This window comes from Ursus americanus, chromosome 19 (genome assembly GCF_024610735.1).
Source record: "Ursus americanus isolate L20-20 chromosome 19, mUrsAme1.1.p, whole genome shotgun sequence".
Classification (NCBI taxonomy): domain Eukaryota; kingdom Metazoa; phylum Chordata; class Mammalia; order Carnivora; family Ursidae; genus Ursus; species Ursus americanus.
This window is the reverse complement of record NC_142145.1, coordinates 50,849,764-50,874,579: the sequence shown is the minus strand read 5'-3', so window position 1 is coordinate 50,874,579 and position 24,816 is coordinate 50,849,764. Positions and strand designations below refer to the sequence as shown.

At 40.7% G+C, this 24,816-nt stretch overlaps 1 protein-coding gene across 2 annotated transcripts; it reads right to left on the bottom strand.

The window, feature by feature from the left end:
- Positions 1 to 2,089: 2,089 nt before the first annotated feature.
- LOC123782002 (myosin regulatory light chain 12B) lies at positions 2,090 to 24,254 on the bottom strand. 2 transcript variants are annotated; one of them, XM_045781846.2, is made up of 4 exons: positions 19,584 to 24,254; positions 7,008 to 7,206; positions 3,825 to 3,986; positions 2,090 to 2,582 (listed from the first exon to the last, which is right to left on the bottom strand). In XM_045781846.2, the coding sequence occupies exons 2-4, from the start codon at positions 7,189 to 7,191 to the stop codon at positions 2,410 to 2,412; spliced, it is 519 nt and encodes a 172-aa protein (XP_045637802.1). In that variant the 5' UTR covers positions 7,192 to 7,206; positions 19,584 to 24,254; the 3' UTR covers positions 2,090 to 2,409. The 2 variants fall into 2 exon arrangements, with proteins under 2 accessions (XP_045637802.1, XP_087726076.1); XM_087869950.1 differs by lacking the exon at positions 19,584 to 24,254 and adding an exon at positions 18,751 to 19,426.
- Between the last annotated feature and the right edge of the window lie 562 nt (positions 24,255 to 24,816).

Sequence of the window (24,816 nt, the reverse complement as noted above, 5' to 3'; positions counted from 1 at the left end):
CAGAAAGGAACAAGGTCCTAACCCAGGTGCCTTATAGTACTGGATTCCACAGCTCTCTTTAGAGATCCTATAGACGAAACAGAATGGGATAGGTCAGGTCAACATAAGCTATTAAGAAACAACTGAATTTTTTATAATCTTGAAAAATTCTTCCCTTCCAATCTTTCCAATCTGCCCTTAAGCAGAGCAATAGAATAAACCAAAATGATGGCAGTTGGAATGATGCCAGAGAGACAGCAGCCAGGCAAGTTTGGAGCAGAGGAAACCGACAGGGAGAGGCTTTTTACAGCCACCCTCCTCTACTATTTCTGGAGTCCAAGCTGCCCTTGTGTCTTACCTAGTCTCTTAACTGGAAGCCTTCTTACTTCTCTTGCCCCTCATTTCTATACGCCATGGCAAGGTTAAGTTTCCAAAACCCTAACCCTTCTTCTCCTCTCAAAGCCCTATGATTCCACACTTAAGCTAATCAGCAAATACCATCCTATGTCCTTGTCCAATGCTCTCCCAGTGCTCCTGCCACAGCATGCCCTGAAATGAGCCTTTTGAGTGGGACCTCTTCCTGTCATGCAGATCTCTGCTTAACGTCACATCCCGGAGGCCCTCCGCCACACTTGCTTCATTCTTCGTCTCACAATACTTGTGTGATAGGGCTTACTGATCCTGCCTCTCACCAGAGAATGTGAACGCCAGGAGGGCAGCAGCATCCTTGTCTGTCCTGACCCCAGTTACCCCCAACACTTACAAGAGTGCCTAGCACATAACGAGTGACTGATCAGTCTTGGTTTAATGACGATCAAGATTATCATGGTAGATTTTCCCCTTTCCTTAAAACATATGGGATTCTCCACCTGGTGCAACGCTACATGGTGACTTGAAGCTTGGACGGGTGCTTTGGCTTGTCTGAACCTCAGCTCTCATCAGAAAAGAAGGAATAACACCTGCCCTGCCTACCTCGTGTGCCGTGAGGATTAGATAATAAAGGTGAAAGCTCTCATGAAGTGCGAGCACTCTACTAGACCATCTTTGGTTTTAAAGATGATGAAAAGGAAGCCCAGAAAAATTGAGCGGTAATACGTGACCAGGATTTGCCTACCACACCAAGCTCTAAGGCACAAATATTAAATGGTATGAAAATGCATTCATCTGAAGCAGATAAAATACCAGTACAACAATTTTAAGAGAGGGAATAGATGTTGAACAAGATTGGGAAAATTTTAGATTTTTTTCCTTTTTCAGGTTTTTCTCTCCTACTTTGCATATTGCCTGGCCTGGAGGATTTTAAATGAGCTCTGTAACAGCCTTGTCTGTTTTCTAGTCCTTGGTATAGTCAACAGCCTATACACCACACGAACTACCTTCAAACATAATCTTGCTTAAAATCATTTGTCTTCTATTTTTTAATGGGATACTTTTCTGAAATTCTGTTCAAATAATCAATTTCCATGAATTATTTTAAATTTCAATGGCTACAAAATTATGTTAGAAGGTAATGGAAATGTCTTGACCTTTTAGGCATTTGGGGCTTTTTGCAGAGAGAGCACAGGGTTCCAGGACTATAAGCTCGAGTTAGGCGCCCCAGGTTGCAATCCCACCTCTCACTCTACTGACTCAATCACTCAACTCTGCAGAGCTCAGTTCCCCCACCTGAAACACAGAGCTAATAAAAATCTATCTCACAAGGTTCTTGGGAAGATTCAGTGAAAAATCACCTATGGGCAGTGCTTTACATACAGTAAATGTTTTTAATAACTATTCTTTTCTTCAGAATTTTGCCTCATCTTCTTAGGCTCTAAGATCCATAAAATGTTAAATGTTTTCTAAGATATATCCTATATTTATCATTCAATAGTTTAAACATCTGACTTACTAAACGCATGAAAAAAACCAAAGGCAATAAGTAGTTTGAACTGCATAATGATGTTAATTTGTACTTAGCCGTTCCAAAGAACACTGTCCCACATAAGGGAAAATTCAGCTTTACCATGAAATTTGAATTATGTGAAGTTGAAAATCTGAAAAAAAAAGACTACCCCCAACTACCACTTATTTGTTTAACTTTCCATTATATTCCATTTGAGTCAGCATAATCTTTATTTCAAAATAGTGTTTTTATTATATAAAAATGTAAAAATCCAGCAAAACCAGAAATACCAGATATATTTTCCTGGGCTTTCACATTTGTTGATTTTTATTCGCAATCTCTTTTTCAGCACAATTTACAACCTCAACCCCATTTGCAGTTTGATTATACAAGTGCTAAGTGGCAGAAAGGTCTAGAATAAATACATCAAAAAAAGACGCCAAGCTGTGAAACTAAGTTGCATGCAACAGGTCTATGAGGGTGGGGGAAAGTGCCTGGGAAATAAAACAGTAAGACAAAGCAATTGGAAGGTTTTAGCTAAAGTTCTTTCAGTCATCTTTGTCTTTTGCTCCATGTTTAAGGATGCGCGTGAACTCAATATAATTGAAATTTCCCTTTTTGTCGATAGGCGCTTCTCTGTACAGCTCATCCACTTCCTCGTCTGTAAACCGATCTCCCATGGTTGTCAGCAGTTCTCTCAGGTAATCTTCCTGGATGGTGCCTGGAAGGCATTAGAGAGAAGGTAGTCACGAATACTTCCTGGCACTTTAATGGTTTATTTCTAAACTAGGCCAGTGTTACAAAATATTTCTGAATATCCACACTTCCGTGAACAAAATAAATTAGTGAACTAAGGCAAATTGTAAATTTATCATTATGTTTGCCTATTACTTTTTTTTTTTTTTAAGATTTTATTTATTTGAGAGAGAGAGAAAACGAGTCAGGGGAGGGGCAGAGAAGCAGACTTCCCGCTGAACAGGGAGCCCCATGTGGGACTTGATCCCAGCACCTTGGGATCATGACCTGAGCCAAAGGCTGATGCTTAACCGACTGAGCCACCCAGGTGCCCTGCCTATTACTTTTAGAGTTCTTTCATTCTAGAATTTTTTTTTTAAGGTTTTATTTATTTATTTGAGAGAGAGAGAGTGAGCAGGGGAGGGGCAGAGGGAGAGGGAGTGAATCTCAAGCAGACTCTGCACTGACCTGGAGCCCGACACAGGGCTCGAACTCACGACCCTGAGATCATGACCTGAGCTGAAACCAAGAGTCGGATGCTTAACCAACTGAGCCACCGAGGTGCCCCTAGAGTTCTTTCATTGTAAAAGCTCAGTTAATAGATTATAATGCTTACAAAATTAATTTGAAGCAAGTGTTTTCTAGAGGAAGAAAAAAAACCCTCTGTATTTCAGAGATATAAAGAAAAAAAAAGGGCAGCTGCCCAGAAAAAAGACCAAATGTGCACGAGGGATGGTGCAGTTGTGACAGGTAGAGACGGGAAGCAGGAAGGTGCAAGGTGTATGTGAGGAAGTGCCGGTGGCTGAGGAGTGCATTAAGAGAGAAGGAAAGGGGAAATGAGAGGAGTAAGAAATGTGAATACTTAGGCTTTACACGCCTTAAAATGAGAAAAAAAAAGAAAGATTTTAACTGTTCAAGTTAATTATATTTTTTGGTGAGAGTCACTTGAAGAAGTAGTTTTCATTGTCTAAAAAATACTATTTAACAGACAATTCTCCATTTGGCTTTCAGGACGCTTCCAACCAAATTCAAAGATTAGCACCACAAACTGGGCAGCTTTATGACCCATATACCTGTGACCTCCCCATTCTCGGTCATATCATCCTATTATAAATGATAGTTTATTCATTTTTTTTTAAAGTTACATTTTACTCATCTTCTTCATTCCTAAAAAGTGTTTCTTACAGTCTGGAATGAGGGTGGGCATGAACAAACAAAAAGCACTCACCAGTTGCTTCTTCATCAAAGCAAGCAAAAGCGTTTCTGATGACATCTTCCGGATCTGTACCATTTAACTTCTCACCAAACATCGTGAGGAACATGGTGAAATTTATGGGCCCGGGAGCCTCATTCATCATGGCCTCAAGGTATGCATCGGTTGGATTCTTCCCTGTAAGATTTCACATTTTAACATTTAAGGACAAAGAACTAATTTCAACACATAATTATTTTGTTATTGTTATGCTCCCTAGTACATTTTTAAGTTAGATCATCACATGGAACTATTTTTTCAATTAACTTGCATTAAGAACATGTTTAAAAGACAATTTTTGACAATGTAAAAAATCTTTATCATTATAAAAATGTATTGTGGGCGTAGGCTAAATGTTTTTCATTCACTGATACTTTCTGCAACCTTTCCTTCACTATTTTCATTAAAAACAAGCACCTGAGGGGCGCCTGGAGCCGCTTAGTCAGTTAAGTGTCTGCCTTTGCTCAGGTCATCATCTCGGGGGCCTGGGACCAAGCCCCGCATTGGGCTCCCTGCTCAGTGGAAAGCCTGCTTCTCCCTCTCCTTCTGCCTCTCTCCCCCAGCTCATGCTCTCTCTCTCTCTCTATCAAATAAATAAATAAATAAATAAAATCTTAAAAAACAAAACAAAACAAAAAAACAGGCACTTGAAACCATGAACCAGGCAAGGCCACATTTTTGCATCTTGAAATGTTAATAATGCTAAAGGCCCATCAGGGCATTTCATTTCAATGCCAGTTGTTTAAAAAATTAAAATATTCGTATTTCCAATTGTGGCACAGTTGCCCATGAATTGGTATGTTTCAAAAATTTTATTAAATAAGTTGGTCATTTAAGATAAAACTATTAGGTTGGTTTAGAACTGAGAGCTCATTTTGAACAATGTTATCTATTATTCGGCCGCAAGACATAGGAGCAAATGCGGTTTACTAATATGGCAAAACTAGTTTAGTATTGCTCATAATGGGAAATCTTAATCTCAGTTTCAACTAAGAACACTTCTCCCTATGGAGGGAGATTCCTCAGGAGACCATCCCCTGGAACGGCCAGTCATGGTGGGAATAACAAAGCACTCCTCTTTGTCCAGGCACTTGTGAGGCTCCCATGGTATAGGAAAAGTAGCCCTGAACGAAGGGTCTAAATAGTGAGTTTGAATCCCAGTTCTGCCACTGACTGTGTGACCTGAGAAAATGTGGCAGCTATCTAGGATTTACTTTTTTAATTTTTAAATCTGTAAAATGGACTGGTTAAACTCAGTATCTGAAAAGTTCCTTCCAACATTAAGTTTGTAATGATTCTCCATGAAAAGAGTATCTTAAGTTAGATATTCATATCTAAGGAAGCAGCTGAATATTACATCCAAAAGTGCCAAGGACAGTCAAATCTAGATTTATGTTTCTTTTTTTTTTTTTTTTAAAGATTTTATTTATTTATTTGACAGAGATAGAGACAGCCAGCGAGAGAGGGAACACAAGCAGGGGGAGTGGGAGAGGAAGAAGCAGGCTCATAGCAGAAGAGCCTGATGTGGGGCTCGATCCCAGAACGCTGGGATCACGCCCTGAGCTGAAGGCAGACGCTTAACCGCTGTGCCACCCAGGCGCCCCTAGATTTATGTTTCATATGTAGTTTTCCTCCTGCGAATTTGAGTGAACTTTAAATGCCAAGCTGGCACCTGTCTTACTGTGTATTACCTGTCTCACTCATTACACCTATTCAACGTAACAATACAAAAATTAGACCAAAATTCATTTCAAGATTCACTGAATATGTGAAAGGAGCTAAAAAAGATCTACTTTTCTACCTTCAAATTTAATTCAACTCTCTTGCCACAATTGTTCTGGGAAAAATGTCTAACCCAAAGGTGTCAAGAAAACATGGGTACAAGAAAGACACATGGATTGGTTTAGGTTAAGCAACTATGGACCCAATTAAGGCATCCAATATAATTTATTGATTTGAAAGGTAAATAAATACGTATCTTTAAAAGCATGGGTTCCCCAAAATGAAAGGGCCCAAAGTGGGCCTCTTATTCTACCATCCCTCATTCATCCAACAAAAATTAACCGAGCATCTACTATGAGCAGGGCACAGACTTAAGTGTTCAATCTTTTTTTTTTTTTTTTTAAGATTTTACTTATTTATTTGAGAGAGAGAAAGAGAGAGAACATGAGCACGGGTGGGGAAGAGGGAGAAGCAAGTTCCCTGCTGAGCAGGGAACTGATGCAGGGCTCGATCCCAGGACCCTGGGATCATGACCTGAGCCAAACGCAGACGATTAACCGACTGAGACACCCAGGTGTCAAGTGTTCAATCTTTGTAATACAACTAAGTCCTTCAATTTTTCTCCACAGCTTTCTTCAGTGGTGACCCACCCAAAAGAGCACACTTAGCTATTCTGAGTGTGAAGAACACTGGGATCCAACCTACCTCCAAGTCAATAACTTAGTTCAGTATCCTGATCCTACTCTCACTCTGAATAAAGAAAATGTTGCAAAATGTTAACGACTGGTGCACTAGGGAAAATATCTATGCATGTTCATCATACTGTTCTTTCAACTTTTTGCAGGCTTAAAATTTTTCAAAGTAATATATTAGAAAGAAAATTGTGTTCCGGTTACTAAGAGGAAAAGAATAGCAAACCTCTCTCTTTGCCCTCTGGCCCATGAACTGCCCTTTCTGGCTAATAGTCAAGCACAAGAAAACTCTAGAGAGCAGAGCCTAACCATAGGCCATTCCTGACCTACACCCCTTCCCTGCCCAGTCTACAGAGAACTCCTAGACTTGCTGTTCCCAACTGTCAACTCACTGCTGACTTGGGGCAGAACGTGGAGGACCTTCCCTCTCATCCTTTTTAAGATCACAACAAACAACAACAAAATCATACAAGGAATAATAAATTAACACCCATATAACCAAAAGGACAAAGGGGCAGTTTCTGTTTGCTTTAAATCTTATATCTTTATATTTTCTTTACCTTAATTAATTATAAATAAAATCCTCTTATGACTGGCCAACCCCATATGGCACTTCCCACCCAGACATATCTCACTAGGCCTTTGAGATAAGGAGAGAAATACTTACACATCACACAAAAAATAATTCATAAAACACTGAATTATTATTTTGGGGAGGTGGGCATATTAAGAATATAAAAGCTACCTAGAGAAGCAAGCATATCATGCAGATCCTCCTTGTCAATGAAACCATCTCTGTTCTGATCGATCATGTTGAAGGCTTCTTTGAACTCCTGAATCTGCGACTGGTCAAACATGGCGAACACGTTGGATGTTGCACGCTGGGGGCGCTTCTTGGTGGTCTTGGTCTTTGCCTTTTTGCTCGACATGGTGGCTGTTTAATTCTAGAGTTAAAAAGAAAAAACATAAACCAAAAAACAATGCATAAAATGTAAAACAAAAAATGAACCTGTAACACCTAAAGTCAATGAATAAAAATATCTTAATGTAGAATTATCACTTCAATTGTGTAGGAATAAATAGACATTTCAACTTTACTTCCAATGTGACAATTAAATGGTTAGGAAAAAGCAGTTTTGAAAAATTTAAGAAACAGAACAGAAATCATTATATAGCTTGCCTCCAAATTTCATGAGACTCATTTTTAAGTGGAAATTAATTTAAGACAGACTCCAAAGTTGACATTTCATCTTACTTTTTACAAGAATCATCCCATTGGATCCTCCTAACAACCCAATGCAGTAGGTGCTCTTTTTACTCCATTTTATTACCAATATTGCATAACCTCTAAGCCTTGGTTTTTCAAAACACAGTATGAAAACCAGGGAAGCTCACACAATCCTCGGTTTTACAGCAAAACACAGCCTCTGTTTCAATGCAAGCGAGACTTATATATGAGACAACATTCACAAAGGAACTAGTATAGTCACTGTATGGTACATGTTCAAAAGGCTCTCTCATCTTAAAAAAAAATTATCAAAACCTACTTTTTTTTTTTTTTTTTTTAAGTAATCTCCATGCCCAACATGGGGCTCGAACTCACATGGGGCTTGAACCCAGGACCCCGAGATCGAGTCATATGCTCTACCAACCAAGTCAGCCAAGCACCCCAAAACCTACTCTTTAATCTTGCATCCCTTCTAGCTTCATCCTCATTTCCCCTTTCCTTTGACAAAACTTTTAGAAGAGCAGTCTGATACTCAACTGTCTCCATTTTCTCATCTTTCCAATCACTCCTCAATTCTCTATAATATGGCTTCAACGGTAGCCTCCAAAACTCTACTGAAAGCCACCAATAATTTAGATGTCAAGTAGGAGGTGCCTGAGTGGCTCAGTCAGTTAAGTGTCCTATTCTTGATCTCAGCTCAGATCTTGATCTAAGGGTTGTGAGTTGAAGCCCCATGTTGGGCTCCACAAAGGGCATGGAGCCTACTTAAAAAAAAAAAAAAAGAAAGTAAACGTCAAATAGAATGAACACATTTCATTCCATTTTTTATTTGCAGTTTTAAATAAACACAACGCGGGGCGCCTGGGTAGCGCAGTGGTTAGGCGACTGCCTTCGGCTCAGGGCATGATCCCAGCGTTCTGGGTTCGAGCCCCACATCAGGCTCCTCCGCTATGAGCCTGCTTCTTCCTCTCCCACTCCCCCTGCTTGTGTTCCCTCTCTTGCTGGCTGTCTCTCTCTGTCAAATAAATAAATAAAATCTTAAAATAAATAAATAAATAAATAAACAAACAACGCAAAAAATACTATCAGCTTTGGAATTAGAAAGTTCTGAGTTCAAATCTCAGCTCCATAAATAAAATCTTAAAATAAATAAATAAATAAATAAATAAACAAACAACGCAAAAAATACTATCAGCTTTGGAATTAGAAAGTCCTGAGTTCAAATCTCAGCTCCACCATTACTAGCTACATATAACCTTGGAAAACCCAGAGAGACCTGAGCAATTTTTCGATCAAATATCTTATTCAATCTTCACAACTGCCCTATGAGATAGATATTATCTAGGTTAAAATATGAAATCAATGGCCCTGTGTAGTAAACAATTTTGCCCAAAGAGAGGCTTGGCCTTTTTCCTCTGCTTCTGGGAGGTAATCTCTAAGCCTGTGGAATGTCCTGACTGATAAATGGGTCTTGGGTCACATCAGACAATCTAATAATGTAACTTATTGTGGGGGTTATGGGTCATGTGTTACCAGTTTGACCTCTCAAGGGTGTAGAGACTGAGATCAGCCACAGAGCAGCTGACAGTATCTACATGACGGAGCTCCAATAAAAACTATGGCTATCAAGGATCAAGTGAGCTTTCCTAGTTGGCAATACTCCATGCCTACTGTCACATCTTGTTGCCAGGAGGAGTCAACACTGTCCATGGAAGACAACAACTGGAGCTCTGCATCTGGGACCCTCCTGGACTCTGCACCAGACATCTCTTTCCTTGGCTGATTTTAATCTGAATCCTTTTACTGCAATAAACCATAACCAAGGGTGTAACAGCTTTCAATGAGTTCTGTGAATCCTAGCAAAATTATCAGACCTGAGGGTTGTCTTGGGGACCCAAACTTGCGATTGGTATCAGAAATGAGGGTGGTTTTGGGGACTGTTGCTTTAACTCTGCAGCCCCATAGTATGAAAGCAGAGGACCAGCTGGCGCAGCAGCTGACCAAGGCAATTTTGGACTTTGGTTGTTGGGACTTTTAGTCTTGACCTTTTTTCTTCTTCTTTTTTTTTTTAATAAAGATTTTATTTATTTATTTGACAGAGAGAGGGAGAGAGCACAAGCAGGAGGAGCGACAGGCAGGAGGAGAAGCAGACTCCCTGCTGAGCACAGAGCCCGACCTGGGGCTCGAATCAGGACCGGAGCCAAGGGCAGCCACTTAACCAACTGAATCATCTGAACTCTACACCCTACGTGGGGCTGTAACTCACAACCCTGAGATCAAGAGTTGCATGGTCTACCAACTGAGCCAGCCAGGCAGGCCTAGTCTTGGAATTTTAATCTACACTGTTTACTTCTCTTTCTTCAATTCAAAAAAATACACCCCGGAGTATTCTGAAGCTTGGCTTAGTGGTGCAGGTTTGAAGTATACCCACCTTAGAGTTGTTACTCCTTCTCTACCCCATATAAATGTTAACTTTCTCCTCTGTCCTGTAACTTAGCTTGAGTTTAGTTATGTTGAGGGTTAAATAAGAGACAGAATGTAGTCCACCAGAAAGGCACTTGTCTACACTTTAATTCTTCTTCATATTCCAAAACTGTTGATTAAAATTTTTTCATGCTAAAAATTCTGATTCTGGGGCGCCTGGGTGGCTCAGTCATTAAGTGTCTGCCTTCGGCTCAGGGCGTGATCCCGGCGTTCTGGGATCGAGGCCCATATCAGGCTCCTCTGCTGGGAGCCTGCTTCTTCCTCTCCCACTCCCCCTGCCTGTGTTCCCTCTCTCGCTGGGTGTATCTCTCTGTCAAATAAATAAATAAAATCTTAAAAAAAAATTCTATTTCTTCAAGATATAATATGTACAAAAGACAGTAAATCTGAAGGCAACAACTAGTTCTCTCAGTATCTACAAATTATGTTTGTGATAGAGTCATTTAGAAAAACCTCCCAGAGTAAATTTTTATTTATAAAAAATAATCAATTGTGTCATGCTAACCCTATAGCTACCCCAAAAGTCTATTGTATTTAAACATTTCTCAAGCTTGTTTGGGGATCTCCAAGAAGTTGATGCCAAGATGGGATTAAACATGCAAAGATTTTTATTAGGGGCCATGCCCGTGAGAGAATGGGGAGGTAACCGATAAGGCCAGAAATGCCACTAGGAGGCCAGAAATGCCATTAAGACAAGTCTGACCTCATGAGTGAAGGTACAGGGAAGGAAGGTGAAAAACAATCAAGGGCAATTCATAAATGGCCCTAATCAAAACAAGTTACAGAACAGATAATAGGCTCGATGTAATAACACCATAATTTCTTCCAAAAAAAGGATTTTTCCCCCTGTACTTCACCTTAAAACTGTACACATTTATAATATATGTCTATGGCACCTATACACTAAAAACATACACACATAAAATACAAACTGATAATAAAATATGAGCTGAAAGTGAGGCAAATTGTAGCAAAACAATCAATCTGAAAAGAACTCTACCCCCAAAAGAAACTACCATCCTCTTTCTCCTTTCCTTCTGAGATAAGTATCTTGGCTTTCTCTATTTTCTCACTTCCCACTCACTTTTAACCCACCACAATCTGGCTTTTTTCCTCTCCTGCAACTGCTTTCAAACTGCCAAATCCAGTCTAACTCCTTGGGATCACTCTGCTGTATTTAACACCATTTTATCCCTCTTTTCTTCAGAGCCTCAACAACTCTTGGCCTTGGTGAACAGTAACCGTAGAAAAGAACTGTCCAAACTGGAAAGAAGAGTGCAAGGTTCCCAACCTTGAAGACCTTCCACTCTAACAAGGGAGACTCCTTCTTCTTCTTCTTCTTTTTTTTTTTTTTAACATTTTATTTCTTTGAGAGAGTGGGAGAGAGAGAGGGCAGAAGTGGGGCTGGGGGCTGGGGGGAGGGAGGAGAAGCAGAGGGAGAGAGAAGCAGACTCCCCCTGAGCAGGGAGCCGATATGGGGCTCAATCCCAGGACTCCAGAATCATGACCCGAGCCGAAGGCAGATGCTTAACCGACTGAGCCACCCAGGCGCCCCACAAGGGAGACTCCTAGTGATACTGGAAAGGTTGGTTTATGTAAAATGCTACACTTGACTTGTGGATAGCAATTGAATCTTCTCTCAGTTCTATTTCTATGATTGGTCCTCCTCCATTTTCTTGTTAGGCTTTTATCTTCTCCACTCACCTAAATATTCATGTTTCCCAATATTCTAGCAGTCCATGGCTTATTAATTCTTTCCATTCTGCTTTCCTTGGATAATCTCATCAACTCTCACTGTTCTGACAACACTGATGACTCCCAAGTCTGTATCTCCAGGCCTGACCTTTCCCCTGGGCTGCAGACTCTAATACCCAATCGCTTGTGAAAGGCACCCATTTGAACACCCCACAGACACTCACCATCAATGTGTTGAAAACTGAATTCATAATTTTCCCATTTCTAAATTTCTTTAGCTTTCTGTCTTCTCTCAGTTAATGACAGTATCATTTACCTATTCATCAAGCCGGAAACCTAGGGGTTGTCCCCAACTCATCCCTCTCCCTGGAGAATCAGGCCCTGCCTCTTGAATATTTCTCAGACTTGCTCATCTTCCTCATTCCTCTCCCACCACCTGAAACTGGGCCTTCAGTATATCTGTGTAGAATATTTCTATTTCAACTAACCTATCTTCTTGCCTTCTCGTCCCTCTAAGCTGCCCTTTGTGTCCAGCCAGTGGTGTCTAACACATGAATATGACCTTGCCTTTCCCTTAAAAATCTTCGTTGGCTCTCCACTGCATATAGTACAAAGCACAAGTTCTTAACCATGGTATACAAGGTCCTCCTTTCCATATACTAGAATGACCTTTCCAGCCTTATCTCTAGCCATTCTTTGTACTTCTCCTTCAGCACCACCAAACTGCTTGGCTGTGTCCATGGCACCATGCTGTTTCTTACCTCATGTACTTTTGTTCTTGCTATTTTTCCAGCCCCAAATGCTTTAAGACCAGAGAGAAAATTAAAGGTCTACTCGACTTATGGCTCCACTACCATTTACTGAGTGACTCATGTGCTGGGCACATTATGTGCATTAAACTTATCATACCTGCTTTACAAATATGAAGAAACTGAAGATCAAAGCTATTTAATAACTTTCCCAAGGTCATCTAGTGGCAGAGCTGGGATCCGAACACCATTTATTAAAGGTTATTTCTACCTTTGTATTTTTTACTTTGTACTAAATGTTCTTCTAGTCATTTTACCACAAAATTTTAAAACACCTTTCAATACTACCAACATAATCCAACACTGATTTTTTAAAAAAGATTTTATTTATTTGAGAGAGAGTGTGTGTGCAAGAAAGTGGGGGGAGGCGTACAGGGAGAGGGAGAGAGAGAACCTCAAGCATACTCCCCGCTGAGCAGAGAGCTCCATGTGGGGCTCAATCTCACCACGCTGAGATCATGACCTGAGCCAAAATCAACCTCAGATGCTTAACTCACTGAGTCACCCAGGCACCCCCTCCCCCACTGATTTCTGAGCAGTGACTTTCCTCTGAATTCAAATCCTCGAGTTTTCAAATAAATTCAGACTATACTGGGGAAACCAATGTACAGAATAGAACTGCATAGTGGAATGGACGGTGTAATGTAGGTTTATTTAAGTGACAATATTTCCTACCAGTCATGGCCTTGGTTTGACATCATAAAGCCTTGAAACCTTTACCTTGGACTGCCAAATTAATGTTTAACCTATACATGTTAAAGAGAAAACAATAATCAAACTCCACCCTTAACTATAATCACAGAAAAAAATCCATATAAACCAGCGTATAATGTAATGAAGAAACCTCAATAGCAGTAAAAACTTCTCACTTCCTCTTCAGAATTTTTATTTCATTATTTTTATGAATTTCTCATATAGAGTGAACTAAATGTTATATGTACTGTTCAGAGTTTACAAGAAGGGCAGGGATTATGGGAATCCAGTACATGTGGTTGTGGTGTCAACATATTTAGATAATAATCTACATGTCTGCAAAACACCTGCAATACTGATGTGTAAATCAAAACATGGGCACGATAATCACTAATAAGCAGAAATTGCTTGTGAACTTCATCCAGCCTATATGACTTTATTGGCTTGTATTGGGCATATTCTGCCAGCTGCCTAGGACTTCGACATTCCTTTGAGGCTTCTTCCTTTAAGTGTCTTAAGTCAGTTGGTTGCTGTCACCATGTAGTAAGTAAACATGTCTCTCACAGCAGTTAACCTTCTGGTCTCAATCTGGGCTGCACATTAGAATCATCTTGGAAGTTTAAAAAAAAACTGATGCCTGGGACGCCTGGGTAGCGCAGTCGTTAGGCGTCTGCCTTTGGCTCAGGGAGTGATCCCGGCGTTCCGAGATCAAGTCCCACATCGCACTCCTCCGCTGGGAGCCTGCTTCTTCCTCTCCCACTCCCCCTGCTTGTGTTCCCTCTCTCGCTGGCTGTCTCTCTCTGTCAAATAAATTTAAAAAAGTTAAAAAAAAATCTTAAAAAAAACAAAACTGATGCCTAGGTCCTAGTCTGGTCTAACTGAAACTGAATGATGATGGGTAGGGCCCAGCAACTTCTATTTTAAAAAGTGCATCAGGTGATTTCATGCATGAGGGTTGCAAACCAAAATTAACCATTTAGAAGGCACTATTTATGCACTGAGTTCCCTTCAGTTTTTAAAATTTGGTCATTATGTTTTAATGGAGATGCCAGAGACCTGGATACTAATTCCAGTTCTGTCATTCACAAGTTACATGACCTTGCGTCATTTTAGCTTTCCTGGGCTTCACTGTCCTCCTCTGTAAAATAGAAGAAGTAGATCAGAAGTCACAAAGTGGCAGCTACCAAACTATATGCAGTCTGCAGGGAGGTTCATTTAATTCTCCCAGGGAAGATCTTTTAAAATGCCCTTTTAAGTAACTGAATTAGTTTGCCAAGTTTTAAAAAAACTGAATAGTTACTTTAATAAAAACAAATTCCAGACCTCTTGAAAAACTGTATGATAAGGAATCACTTGACCAGCATTCCCAAGTTCCTGTAGATAATGAGTATTCAGTGAGCAGTTCCCACTACTCCCTACAGCTTCCTGTCACAGCTGGAATTTGTTTATGTGACTGAGAGCCTCTGAGAGCTCTGAACTTGTTCCTTGGCTTCTGAGAGCATCTGAACTTGTTCCCTGGCTACAGTGGTAGCCAAACTCTAAGATGGCCCCAATATTTCTCCTGCCCTTGCGCAATCCCATCCAACAGTGAAAAGGGTTGACCTGTGTAGGGAGGTAAAATAATTTTCCTCTACCCTTCTGAGTTCTTGGCTGACCCCTCTGTAATTATAGATTCACAAGAAAAAAACAAAAGTTTATTAACATGTATTCATGGGAGATACCCGGGGAAAAGCCAACTCAGAAAGGTAACTTAGAACTCAGCTTAAATATTATCTCCAGCTAAAGACAAAGAAGGAAGGTATGTGCGAGGGGAAGAGGCTAATTGCAGAAGTTGCACGGTAAACAGGGTAAGGCTTGTCATGTAGACTGAAGTCAGGGCTTTCTCCACTGATGAGAGTCTGAAGTTGTCTCCAGAGAGTAATCTTTGTTCTTCCTGGTACAGAGGGGAGGAAGGGTACCTTTGTAAATTTATGTCCTGCTTTTAGGCAAATAGGAGGACAGATAACTTTTCTTATGTCTGCTTCTTCAATTGCCTTCAGCTCAAAATCATCTTTATGCCAAAGTAGCATATTTTGGAGTGGCATATTCTGCTACTCTTCATAACCAATAGGTTATTGCAAAAATGATGGTGTGTCCTTGTAATAGACACTGCAGCTTCTGCCTTGCTCTTCCTCAGACCACTCAATCTGAGGCAAGCCAGCACCAGGACACAAAGGCCTTACACAGCCCCATAGAAAGGTCCATGTGGCAGGGAACCGAAGCCTCCTGCCAAGAGTCAACACCAACCTGCCAGCCACGTGAGTCAGCCATCTTGGAGGTTGATCTTCCTTCAAATGATTGCAAACCCAGCTGACACCGGGACTGCAACCTCATAGACTCAAAACCACTAGACACAAAACCAAGCTCCCTTGGAATTCGAGACCCTCAGAAACTGTTTACTGTTTTTTTTTTTAAGGTGCTGAATTTGGGGTAACTGGTTATATAGTACTAGAAAACTGGTAAAGCCACTTTGTTTCTTTGGTGTCTTTAATATTAAAATAGGACAATGCTTTTATTTCAGAATTATGGCCACAGTCAAGTTTGTATTGGATAGGGAATTTTTGATTCCAGGTTAGAAAATTTTAATTCCTTCTTTTCAATTTCTCTATGTTCTGTGGGCTCTTTTTTCTTTTTAAAAAATATTTTGTTATTTTATTTTTTAAAGTAATCTCTACACCCAATGTGGGGCTCAAACCTACAATCCCGAGATCAAGATTTGCATGCTTTACCAGCTGAGCCACTCAAGCACCCCTTTTTCTTGCCATTTAAAAAATATTTTTCTAGTAATTTAACCATATCATCTAGGTTTTTAAATGTTAGCCCACAGTTACTCATAATACTATTTTAATTACTTTTTAAAAAGTTTATTTATTTTTAAAGTTTATTTATTCCCCAACGTGGGGCTCAAACTCATGACTTGAGATCAAGAGTTGCATGCTCTGACTGAGCCAGCCAGGCACCCCTTCTGTGGGTGCCTCTTTGAACTGCAACACAGTCACCACTTCCTCAACATTCCCATCAACACTGTCCTATTCTTCTGATTCCTATGCTGATTTGCTAATTCTTCTTGCTACCTAATTGGAGTTGTTTCCAAAGCTCTATCCTTGAAGTATTGTGCTTTTCTCAGGTACTGGTCGAAAAACCAGGAGCATAAAGCTACCTCTCAAAAATGAGGTAACTGGGGAGGGAAGAGGACCTGGTTTTGTGAGCAAAAGGATGATCAAGAGTTCAAGTTTTAGCAAAGCCCCAGTAGAATGGTAGTGGAGAGGCCCAGGGGCAGGATGCTGAGGGGGTCTCCTTTAGCCAGGCCAATTTGTAAGCAGAGGCACAAGTGAGGCCTAACAGTAAATGAATGGAAAAAGCAGAAAGCAGTTCTGCTAAAAGCTAAGGTCAATTCTGATTAAATTCTCATGCTCTCCATGGCCTATCAGAACCTTTAGAAATTTCTCATGGATTCATGGTCATTATTGTAGTCAAGACTAATGTTAGTGCCAATTAGGAGGATCAAATGACTGGATACATGAGCAACAGTCTGAAAACAGCAATTATAAGGAGAATTTAGTATATAATCAAGCTAAAACAGTCCACAAAATTAACCTCATATACTTAATGATATATCATTGTTTTTATGCTGCATATTTAGGACAATATGTAATCAGTTCTATGAATTACATCTATTATTTCTTTTACAGAGCCAAATACAATTTTTACAGCTTTCCCCTTAGTACCAGCTAAGCTTTCCCCATAGCATACATATTTTAATATTTACCACATACATTATAATGCTGTCATTTTAAGATTATGAGTTTTATGATCATCCAAGCTGGCAGTAAACTTTCCATCCCCTGAATTCCCATATCATTTTGTTTTATTGCAGTGAAATTTATATATGGTGAAATGTACAGATCTTAAAAATGAGTTTTTGTAAATGTGAACTCCCATGTAACCACCATCCCAATCAAGTTAACATCACTCCAGAAAGTTTCTTCCAAGTCAGTGACCCTCTCCCATAGGCAATCATTGCATAGATTACTATAAATCAGAAATTTATTAACTACAAATTAGTTTGGTCTGTGACATTCTAATAAATGGAATTATACAGTGTATATTCCATATTCCTGACTTCTCTCACTCAATATAGTATTTTTGAGATTCATTTATCTTGTTGCATTTATCATTGGTTTATTCTTTTTACACCGCCCAGTAATATTCTCTTGCCATGCCATATACTTATACATTTTTGTGGCAATTTAGCCTTTTTACCTTGGATCATATGGTATACTAGAGTGCCCTCCTCTTGGCAGGTGCTCCATAAATATTAGTATAGCAATACATACATATGCTTCCTTCCGATCACAAACAGAATTACATATACATACATAATGTAGATCCTAGATCTGACCACCAAAATAAATCTTTTCTCTACAGTCTACCCATGGTTCAGCATTAACTCTACTAGACTCTTCCCCAAGAGATCCTCAATGAAACTTATCGGTTAAGCCCTGTTCCATATCTGGAAGAAACAAAGCTGATAATAGACAATAACTGAGTGCTAAATATGTGCTAACCACTGGTCTAAGCATTTCACATATATTAACATATTTAATCCTCAAAATTTATGATATAGTTGCTGTTATCTCCATTTCTCAGATGACAAAATTAGGACAAAGAGAATAAACAATTTGCCTACAGCCACATAGCTAGAAAATGGTTGAGTTTAAATTCAGTATCTGTACTCAGGAAGGCTAGCTCCAGAGCTTGTACCACTGGCCCCTAATATCCTATATATAGATGGCTGAAATTCTCTATCATGAAAACATGGATAGCTAGTTGCGGGTACCAAGCAATGTCACCACACAGCTAAATGCAGAATAAGGAAGATACCAAAGCTTCTGGAAATGAAAATCACCCCCAGATACCTGATGACTTTGAATCCTAGAAGAGAGGGACAACCAGCCCCATTTACGGGCTCTTTTCTTTCCAAATCCCACAACCCTCGTCTGGGGATCTATTCTTCAGAAGTTTCAGTTCATTCTGTCGAAACTCAGTCTCATTAAAGCATAAATGAATATCAAGCCAGCCATTATAAAAGTTGTTTCATTCAAGAGAGCCTGAACAAACAAAAAGCTGTGCACTTAGTTATGAGGTCCGGCGGGGTCCACCTAATGCTCACAGAGAAAATGGATGGCACATGTAAATCCTTCGAGTGACCTTGGGCAAATTACCTCACTTCGCTGGGTTTCAGTTTCCTCAATTATAAAATGAAAGATAATCTATAAGACAGATAATCTATTTCACGAGATAATCTATAAGGTTCTTTTGAATTCTAAAATGCTATGATTCTTTTCTTACCAAAAGACCATTCTAAATCCATCTTAAACAAAGGCTGCCAAACTAATCCTCTAAACACCCCCTTTCTTCATATTACTCCCTTTCTAAAGAATCCAAAATGACTGCCTAATGCCTCTTACATAATCTTTCATTTCTCGGTCAAGTTTTCAAGACATCCATAAAAATGCCTCATTTATTTATCTACCTACCTTTATATCCAACTATTATTCATTATAGTTCTTGTTCCATAGGCTGGTCTCCCCATCGTCTCCTTTCACACAACACGACTCCCACCTTTTCAGCTTTTAGTCTTGTTACCTCCTACCACAGATCCTGCCAGAAACACTTAAGTTCTACCTCCTAGGGCTGAATCCAAGGTCTTCAATGAGGTCATGATTCTTTGTCCAGGAAATCTTTCTTGACTTTTGTTATTCCTCCTTTTCTTAAAGCAACACGAATGAACTCAATCTTTACAAGATGCAAGACACAATGAAAGTTACAACTCCTATGGAAATCATTACATTTTAGCCTGTACCAACCATGCACTCTGGTATAGGTTCTCTAATAGATTCCTCCGACACTTCATCTAAGGCAAGAAGCAAGCACCGGTAGACTCCTACCCACCAAAGCACCTCGCACCGTGTGGGGGCACAGAGCAGGTGCTCAACACCCTAATCGGCCCACTGGGCCCGTGAGGGCCAGGCGCTGGCAGCGGGGCCTCTGGGCGCTCTGAGGCACCAGGTGGGTGAAGTCACCCGAGTGACGCAGGGCCAGTCTATCCGCTGCTGGGGACCCAGCCACCTCTTCCAACAGGGCGTCTCCCCAGCCCGGCTTCACCCGTCCTGGCGCTGCCCGGCCTCTCAACTTCCAGGCCCAGGCCCGGCCGCTGCCAGGACTCCTTGCCCACCCTCCTCGCCCAACCTGACAGGTGGCGCAGCCCCCAGCCCCCTGGGGCGGGGTCCGGCGGCGGGCGCGAGGCCGGAAGGGAGGAGGGACAGGAGCGGCCCGAGGGGTGTCGTGCGCGGGGGCGAGTGCCACTCACCGCCGCCAGACACCAGAACCCGGGCTGCCCTGCGCGAGACGACGAGCGACGGCGACGACGGCTGGGCTGCGGCGCGACAGTGGCGGCGGCCGGCACTTCCTGCCTCGAGAGGTGGACCGGAAAGCGCACCGGAAGGCAAGGCTGGATCCAACTCAGAACGGGGGGATGCGGGAGGGTTTCTCGCTCAAGACCGAGCGAATCCCGCTGTGTCGGCCGCGGAGCCGGGCTGGGGCCGAAGAACACAGCCTGGGCTTTAGTTGTCTTCTGTGGCCTGTGGGATCTGCTGCCGCATCCCCTCCTGCATGCGGCTGTAGTCCCGCGGCCCGCCCTCGTCCCCCGCCTGCCGCGGCGAGTTCCCGCGGCCCTTCCGCATTCCTCGGCCGCCGAGCGCCGGGCCGAGCCTGGAATTTGACCCGGTGGGGCAGGGCGGGGCGCGCCGCGATACCTCGGGATTTGGGGGTCCCCGGGCGCTAGAAGCCGCCCACCCTGGACTCTCAGAGTTAGCACGGGAAAGTACAACTCCATTTGAACTCGAGGTAAAACGAGTAATTGTTTAGGGTGCGTCCCACGTAGTACTGCGGAAGGTAAGAGGGCGGCGGCCAGGCGGACCCTGCCTGCCGGAAAACCGTTCCTTTTTCAACTGAGCTCCCGCGGGAGTTTTATCATTTGCCCTCAAATTATAAGGTTTACGGCCTTACAGAACACGGCCAGCCTATGACCGTTTCACATCTAACCCAAGAAAGTTTCATTCAAAATACTTGCTGTCCTTGGGGTCAATAGATGACAGAATTGCGCACACACAAACCTGCAAGCGCTCACACATTATACAATGCTCTTCGTCAAAGCAGGAAACCACGAAGCCACATTATTCAGGTTTTGTTCTAGATAGTGTTTGTGCCTATAACCTTCAGTTTCCTCACTTGGCATAATACAGGTGAATAGCACTGTTTCTGAGTAATGGAGGGTAAGTCAACTCAGTACCAAACCTTTATCGGACACTTGTGATTGAACGTTGTGACAGATGTTGGGGAGAGGAATAAAAATGTCTTTTATGTTCTAGAAATCTTTGATTAGAAATTCCTAGATGGTAGAAGCCATGTGTTCAGTATTCTATAGCAGTTCTTAAACAGCAGCACTGTAAGCAAAACCTGGAGGGCTTTGTGAAAGATTCTTGGGCCCCAACCCCAGATATTTAGATTCAGTAGGTTGAGGGTGGGGCGTTAATTTGCATTTCTAATGAGCACCCTGGGGATGCTGATGCTGTGGTCCTCATCCCTGTAACACTGTCCAAGGTTCAGATCATTACAGAATGCATTTTCTCATAATTGCTTTGAAAAGTAATTTCTGAAAAGTCACACCTAGTTCTAAAGCATTTACTCTTTCCTTTGGCTGCAGTCTGCTCTTTGGTCTAATAGTGTAATTTTTTTATCCAACTCAAAATCAAAAGATTTTGGCTTCCTTAGGTCTATGTCATAGAGCTCTTCAAAAGGTCTATTACCATCCCATAAGCCCTCACCTTGGCCACCTTAATTAAGATCATAGCTGAGGGACCTTGATCTCCATATTTGTTTATAGAACTGTGCTTTCCAATACAGTAGTCATTAACCACATGTGGCTATTCAAATTGAAATTAAAAACTCAGTTCCTCAGTTATATTAGATGCATTTTAAGCGCTCAATAGCCACGTGTGGCTAGTATCCTTATTGGAAAGCACAGAGAGCATTTCTATCACCATAAAGTTCTACTGGAGACCCCTGTTCTAAAAAATAATTCTAGGGTATATTTTTCTCGAGATTCAAAAGAAAAACTTAGTATTTATTAAAGAAAGGCCAAATATCTAAATATCTAAGCCCTTGGGTAGTGGCTAATTAAATAAAGCATATCCTTGTCAAAGATAATTTTGGTCATTAAAAAGAATGGTTAAAAATAAAAATGGTGGCTATACCAAAACATGAAAAGTAAGTTAAGATGTATATTCATTACAACTATAACATGTATGTGGATAAATAAGAGACATTATGACACTACTTGAGTAGGGAGACAGAATCTAGGATAAAAGCATACAGAGACTTGGACGTTCAAGAGCAAGTGGAAATGGGAGAAGGATTGGGAAAACTGGGCATTTCTTCCATATGGGATTAGTTCTGGCAATGCCTTCAAGGACAATAAAAAGCCAAGTTTCAGGGAAATCAAGAAATTGTACACTTAAGGAAGACCTAGAAAGACAAAAAAGTCTACATATTGGATCTACCCAGGAAGTCTAAAGTAAATTATTTGATCATCTAGTCAGTACCAGGAAACTAATAGGCTTTTTAATGTACTCTCATTCAATTCTGATTACAACCATTTAATACAATAAAATTCTAGTTTTAGCTAATTTACTATCAAACAACTATGGACCTTTCTCCTAACCTCAGCCTCTAATTTCCAACTATCATTAAACTCCCATCACCTACCCTTCCCTCTATTCAGAGGGAGTAGTATCCATTTTATTTCTCTAAGGATAATCCTACAACATGTGATCTAGGTTCTATCCGTTCCTGTCTCCTAGATATGATTTCATTTTATGTCACTGATTGTTTCCTCTAGTTTGTCTTTTTCCCCCTCTGTCTACAAACAGGCTTGAATCTCTAAAGATGAGCCCTTTGATCTTGCCTTCTCTTCAGGTGTCTCTTCATTGCCAAGCTTCAGACCCTTCACTGGTAAACAGAACAACTTTTTGAATACCTACTGTGTGCCAAACCGTTTAGCTTTAGTGTTTCTCATTTTCACAACACACTTGGAGGTTATCATCCCTGTTATATAGGTGATGAAACTGAAGAGGGACTTTCCCAAGGATACAAAGCCAGCCAAGTAACGGGTGGAATTCACTCAATCAAGTCTGGCCCCATATTGCTTAGTCACAAAAAGTACTGATTTATATATTAATAGAGTATGTTCCTATTATGAACCAATAGCATTACTTCCATTTTACAAATGAATAGGTGTCCAGGGAATTTAAATAATTTAAGGTTATGAAGCCATGTAGCAAAAATGGGATTAAAATGCAGATTGGCTTGATCCCTAAACCTAGGCCCTGTACACCATTTCATGCTGCACTACGGATCCTGCATTCAAAACTCTACGTAGGGGCGCCTGGGTGGCTCAGTTGGTTAAGTGTTTGCCTTCAGCTCAGGTCATGATCTCAGGGTCCTGGGATTGAGCCCCGCATTGGGGGAGCCTGTTTCTCCCTCTCCCTCTGCCTCTCCCCTGCTTGTGCCCTCCCTCTCTCTCAGATAAATAGTCTTAAAAAAAAAAAAAAAACCCAACCTCTACCTAATAGATGTAGCAAAGGTGACCAATGACTTGTCAAATCTAGTGGCCGCATTTAAACTTTACTATACTCAGCTTTTCTATGATTTAACACTATTGACTAACCTGCTCACTCTTGAAACTATTCACTTGATTTCCACAATACTGTTTTTGTGGCTCTACCTCTTCAAGCCCTTTTATCATCTTCTATCTGATCCTTCTTACAGCTTTTCTGCACGTCCCTAATGTAGGTGTTCGCCTCTTGTCCTGTCTTCATACTTTATAGGAAATGCTTGTCTTTCCTTTTCAGAATATGATTTTACTAGTCTCATATAGTTTGGCTTTCCTCTCTTTCCCACACAATAGCACTCATCAATTCCTGCTCTTGAATCATAGGCTCCTTGATCGAGTAAAATTTGGACCCTGGAGTCCAATGATAATAGAATCGTAAGCAGGTGGATAAGGATACTACCCTACCTAGTAGGTTGGTTTCATGAGAACTTTTGAAATGTAGGACTGTCTTTGTGGAGACTGGTTTTTCAGCCAAATCCACTGTTGGAGTTAGATGCTTTAGCTTTTTATTGGCAATTATCTTTGCTTAAGTAAAGCCTAGTTACTATGTAGAGAATGCTACTACCATATTAGGAGACAACATTTTTGGGAGACCATTCACTATTCCAAATGGAAGCTGACTCTTTGAGCAGTTATTTGAAATAAAAATGGGGATACTGCAAGAGCTCATTTCAGTAGGTGAGACCACATTGTTTCTGTAGTGGAAACAATGTTATTTGGAAATTTGTTAAAAACAGAAGTGACCATGTTTTCAGTTGAAGTGGAAATTCAATTCAACAAACAAGATTTTAGCATCATGGCTATGAGCCTAGGAAAAGTATTTTGCTTCACCCACTGAATGAAATTCAGAAACACATAAAAGACAAAGAGTTAAGGGAGGTGCTAAGATTCTAATCTTTGAAGGGGGTAGAAGCAGTCTTTTTCCTATTCTTTCTGCTTCTGCTCTATAAAGCTAGCTGCCACCAGATTAAAAGATCTAGCTTACCTATCCTGTTGACTGCAAAGGTCTGCTGCCTTGAAGGCATTCAGTAATTGTTTATTGAATGAGGTAATGGCTTTGTCCAAGGATAGTCTTGTTAATAGTAGCATAAAACATAAAGTTATTAGAGTAATTGTCAGTTACTCATCTTTGTAGGCCATCAACTCTTTTCAACCAACTTTTTCTCCCAACATTTCAAGGTCTTTTTTAAATTCGTGAATATTTGAAAGTTGGATTTTTGAAGCCTAAAGCAAATGAAACTCTACCACTTTCTGATTAACTCTGAAACAGTTCTGCATTTCTGCAGAAGTTATTTTTAAGACTGAAATAATGATCTCACTTTCCCAGGCATGTAGCTTCAGCTGTTTTGATTGTGGGCAGGTCAGGAATGTCCAAAATTCATACATGGACTCATGGTGAATCTCTGCATAAACAAACATGGTATTTCAAGAGGGACTGTTGTATTAAAAAAGAAACTACATACAATAAAAAATACTGGATTGTATTTCCAACATTTGAAATACAATAAAAAAACATCTTTTTGGTAAGAAACATTCCATAGAACCTTTTGGGGCTAAAATAGTTTTAAAAATTAGGACAAATTAAAATTACACTCAGTGGCCTGGTCTAATTTTAAATGACAGGAAGTAATGCACAAAAGCTTAGAACAGATAAGGAGGGATGTTGACAGATATGTTAAATTAAGGATTTAAAGCTACCCAAACTAGCAGTCTATGCAAATTCTACAGAAAATTACTTTTAAAACTGAAAGACAAAATGCAGGAAACCCGATTAAGGCAGTTAAAACTGGATTTCTTGGGGGGGGTGATATAATGGTAGAGACAGGATTGTTAGGGAAACTAGATGGAGTAAGAGAGGTCTAACAACCGT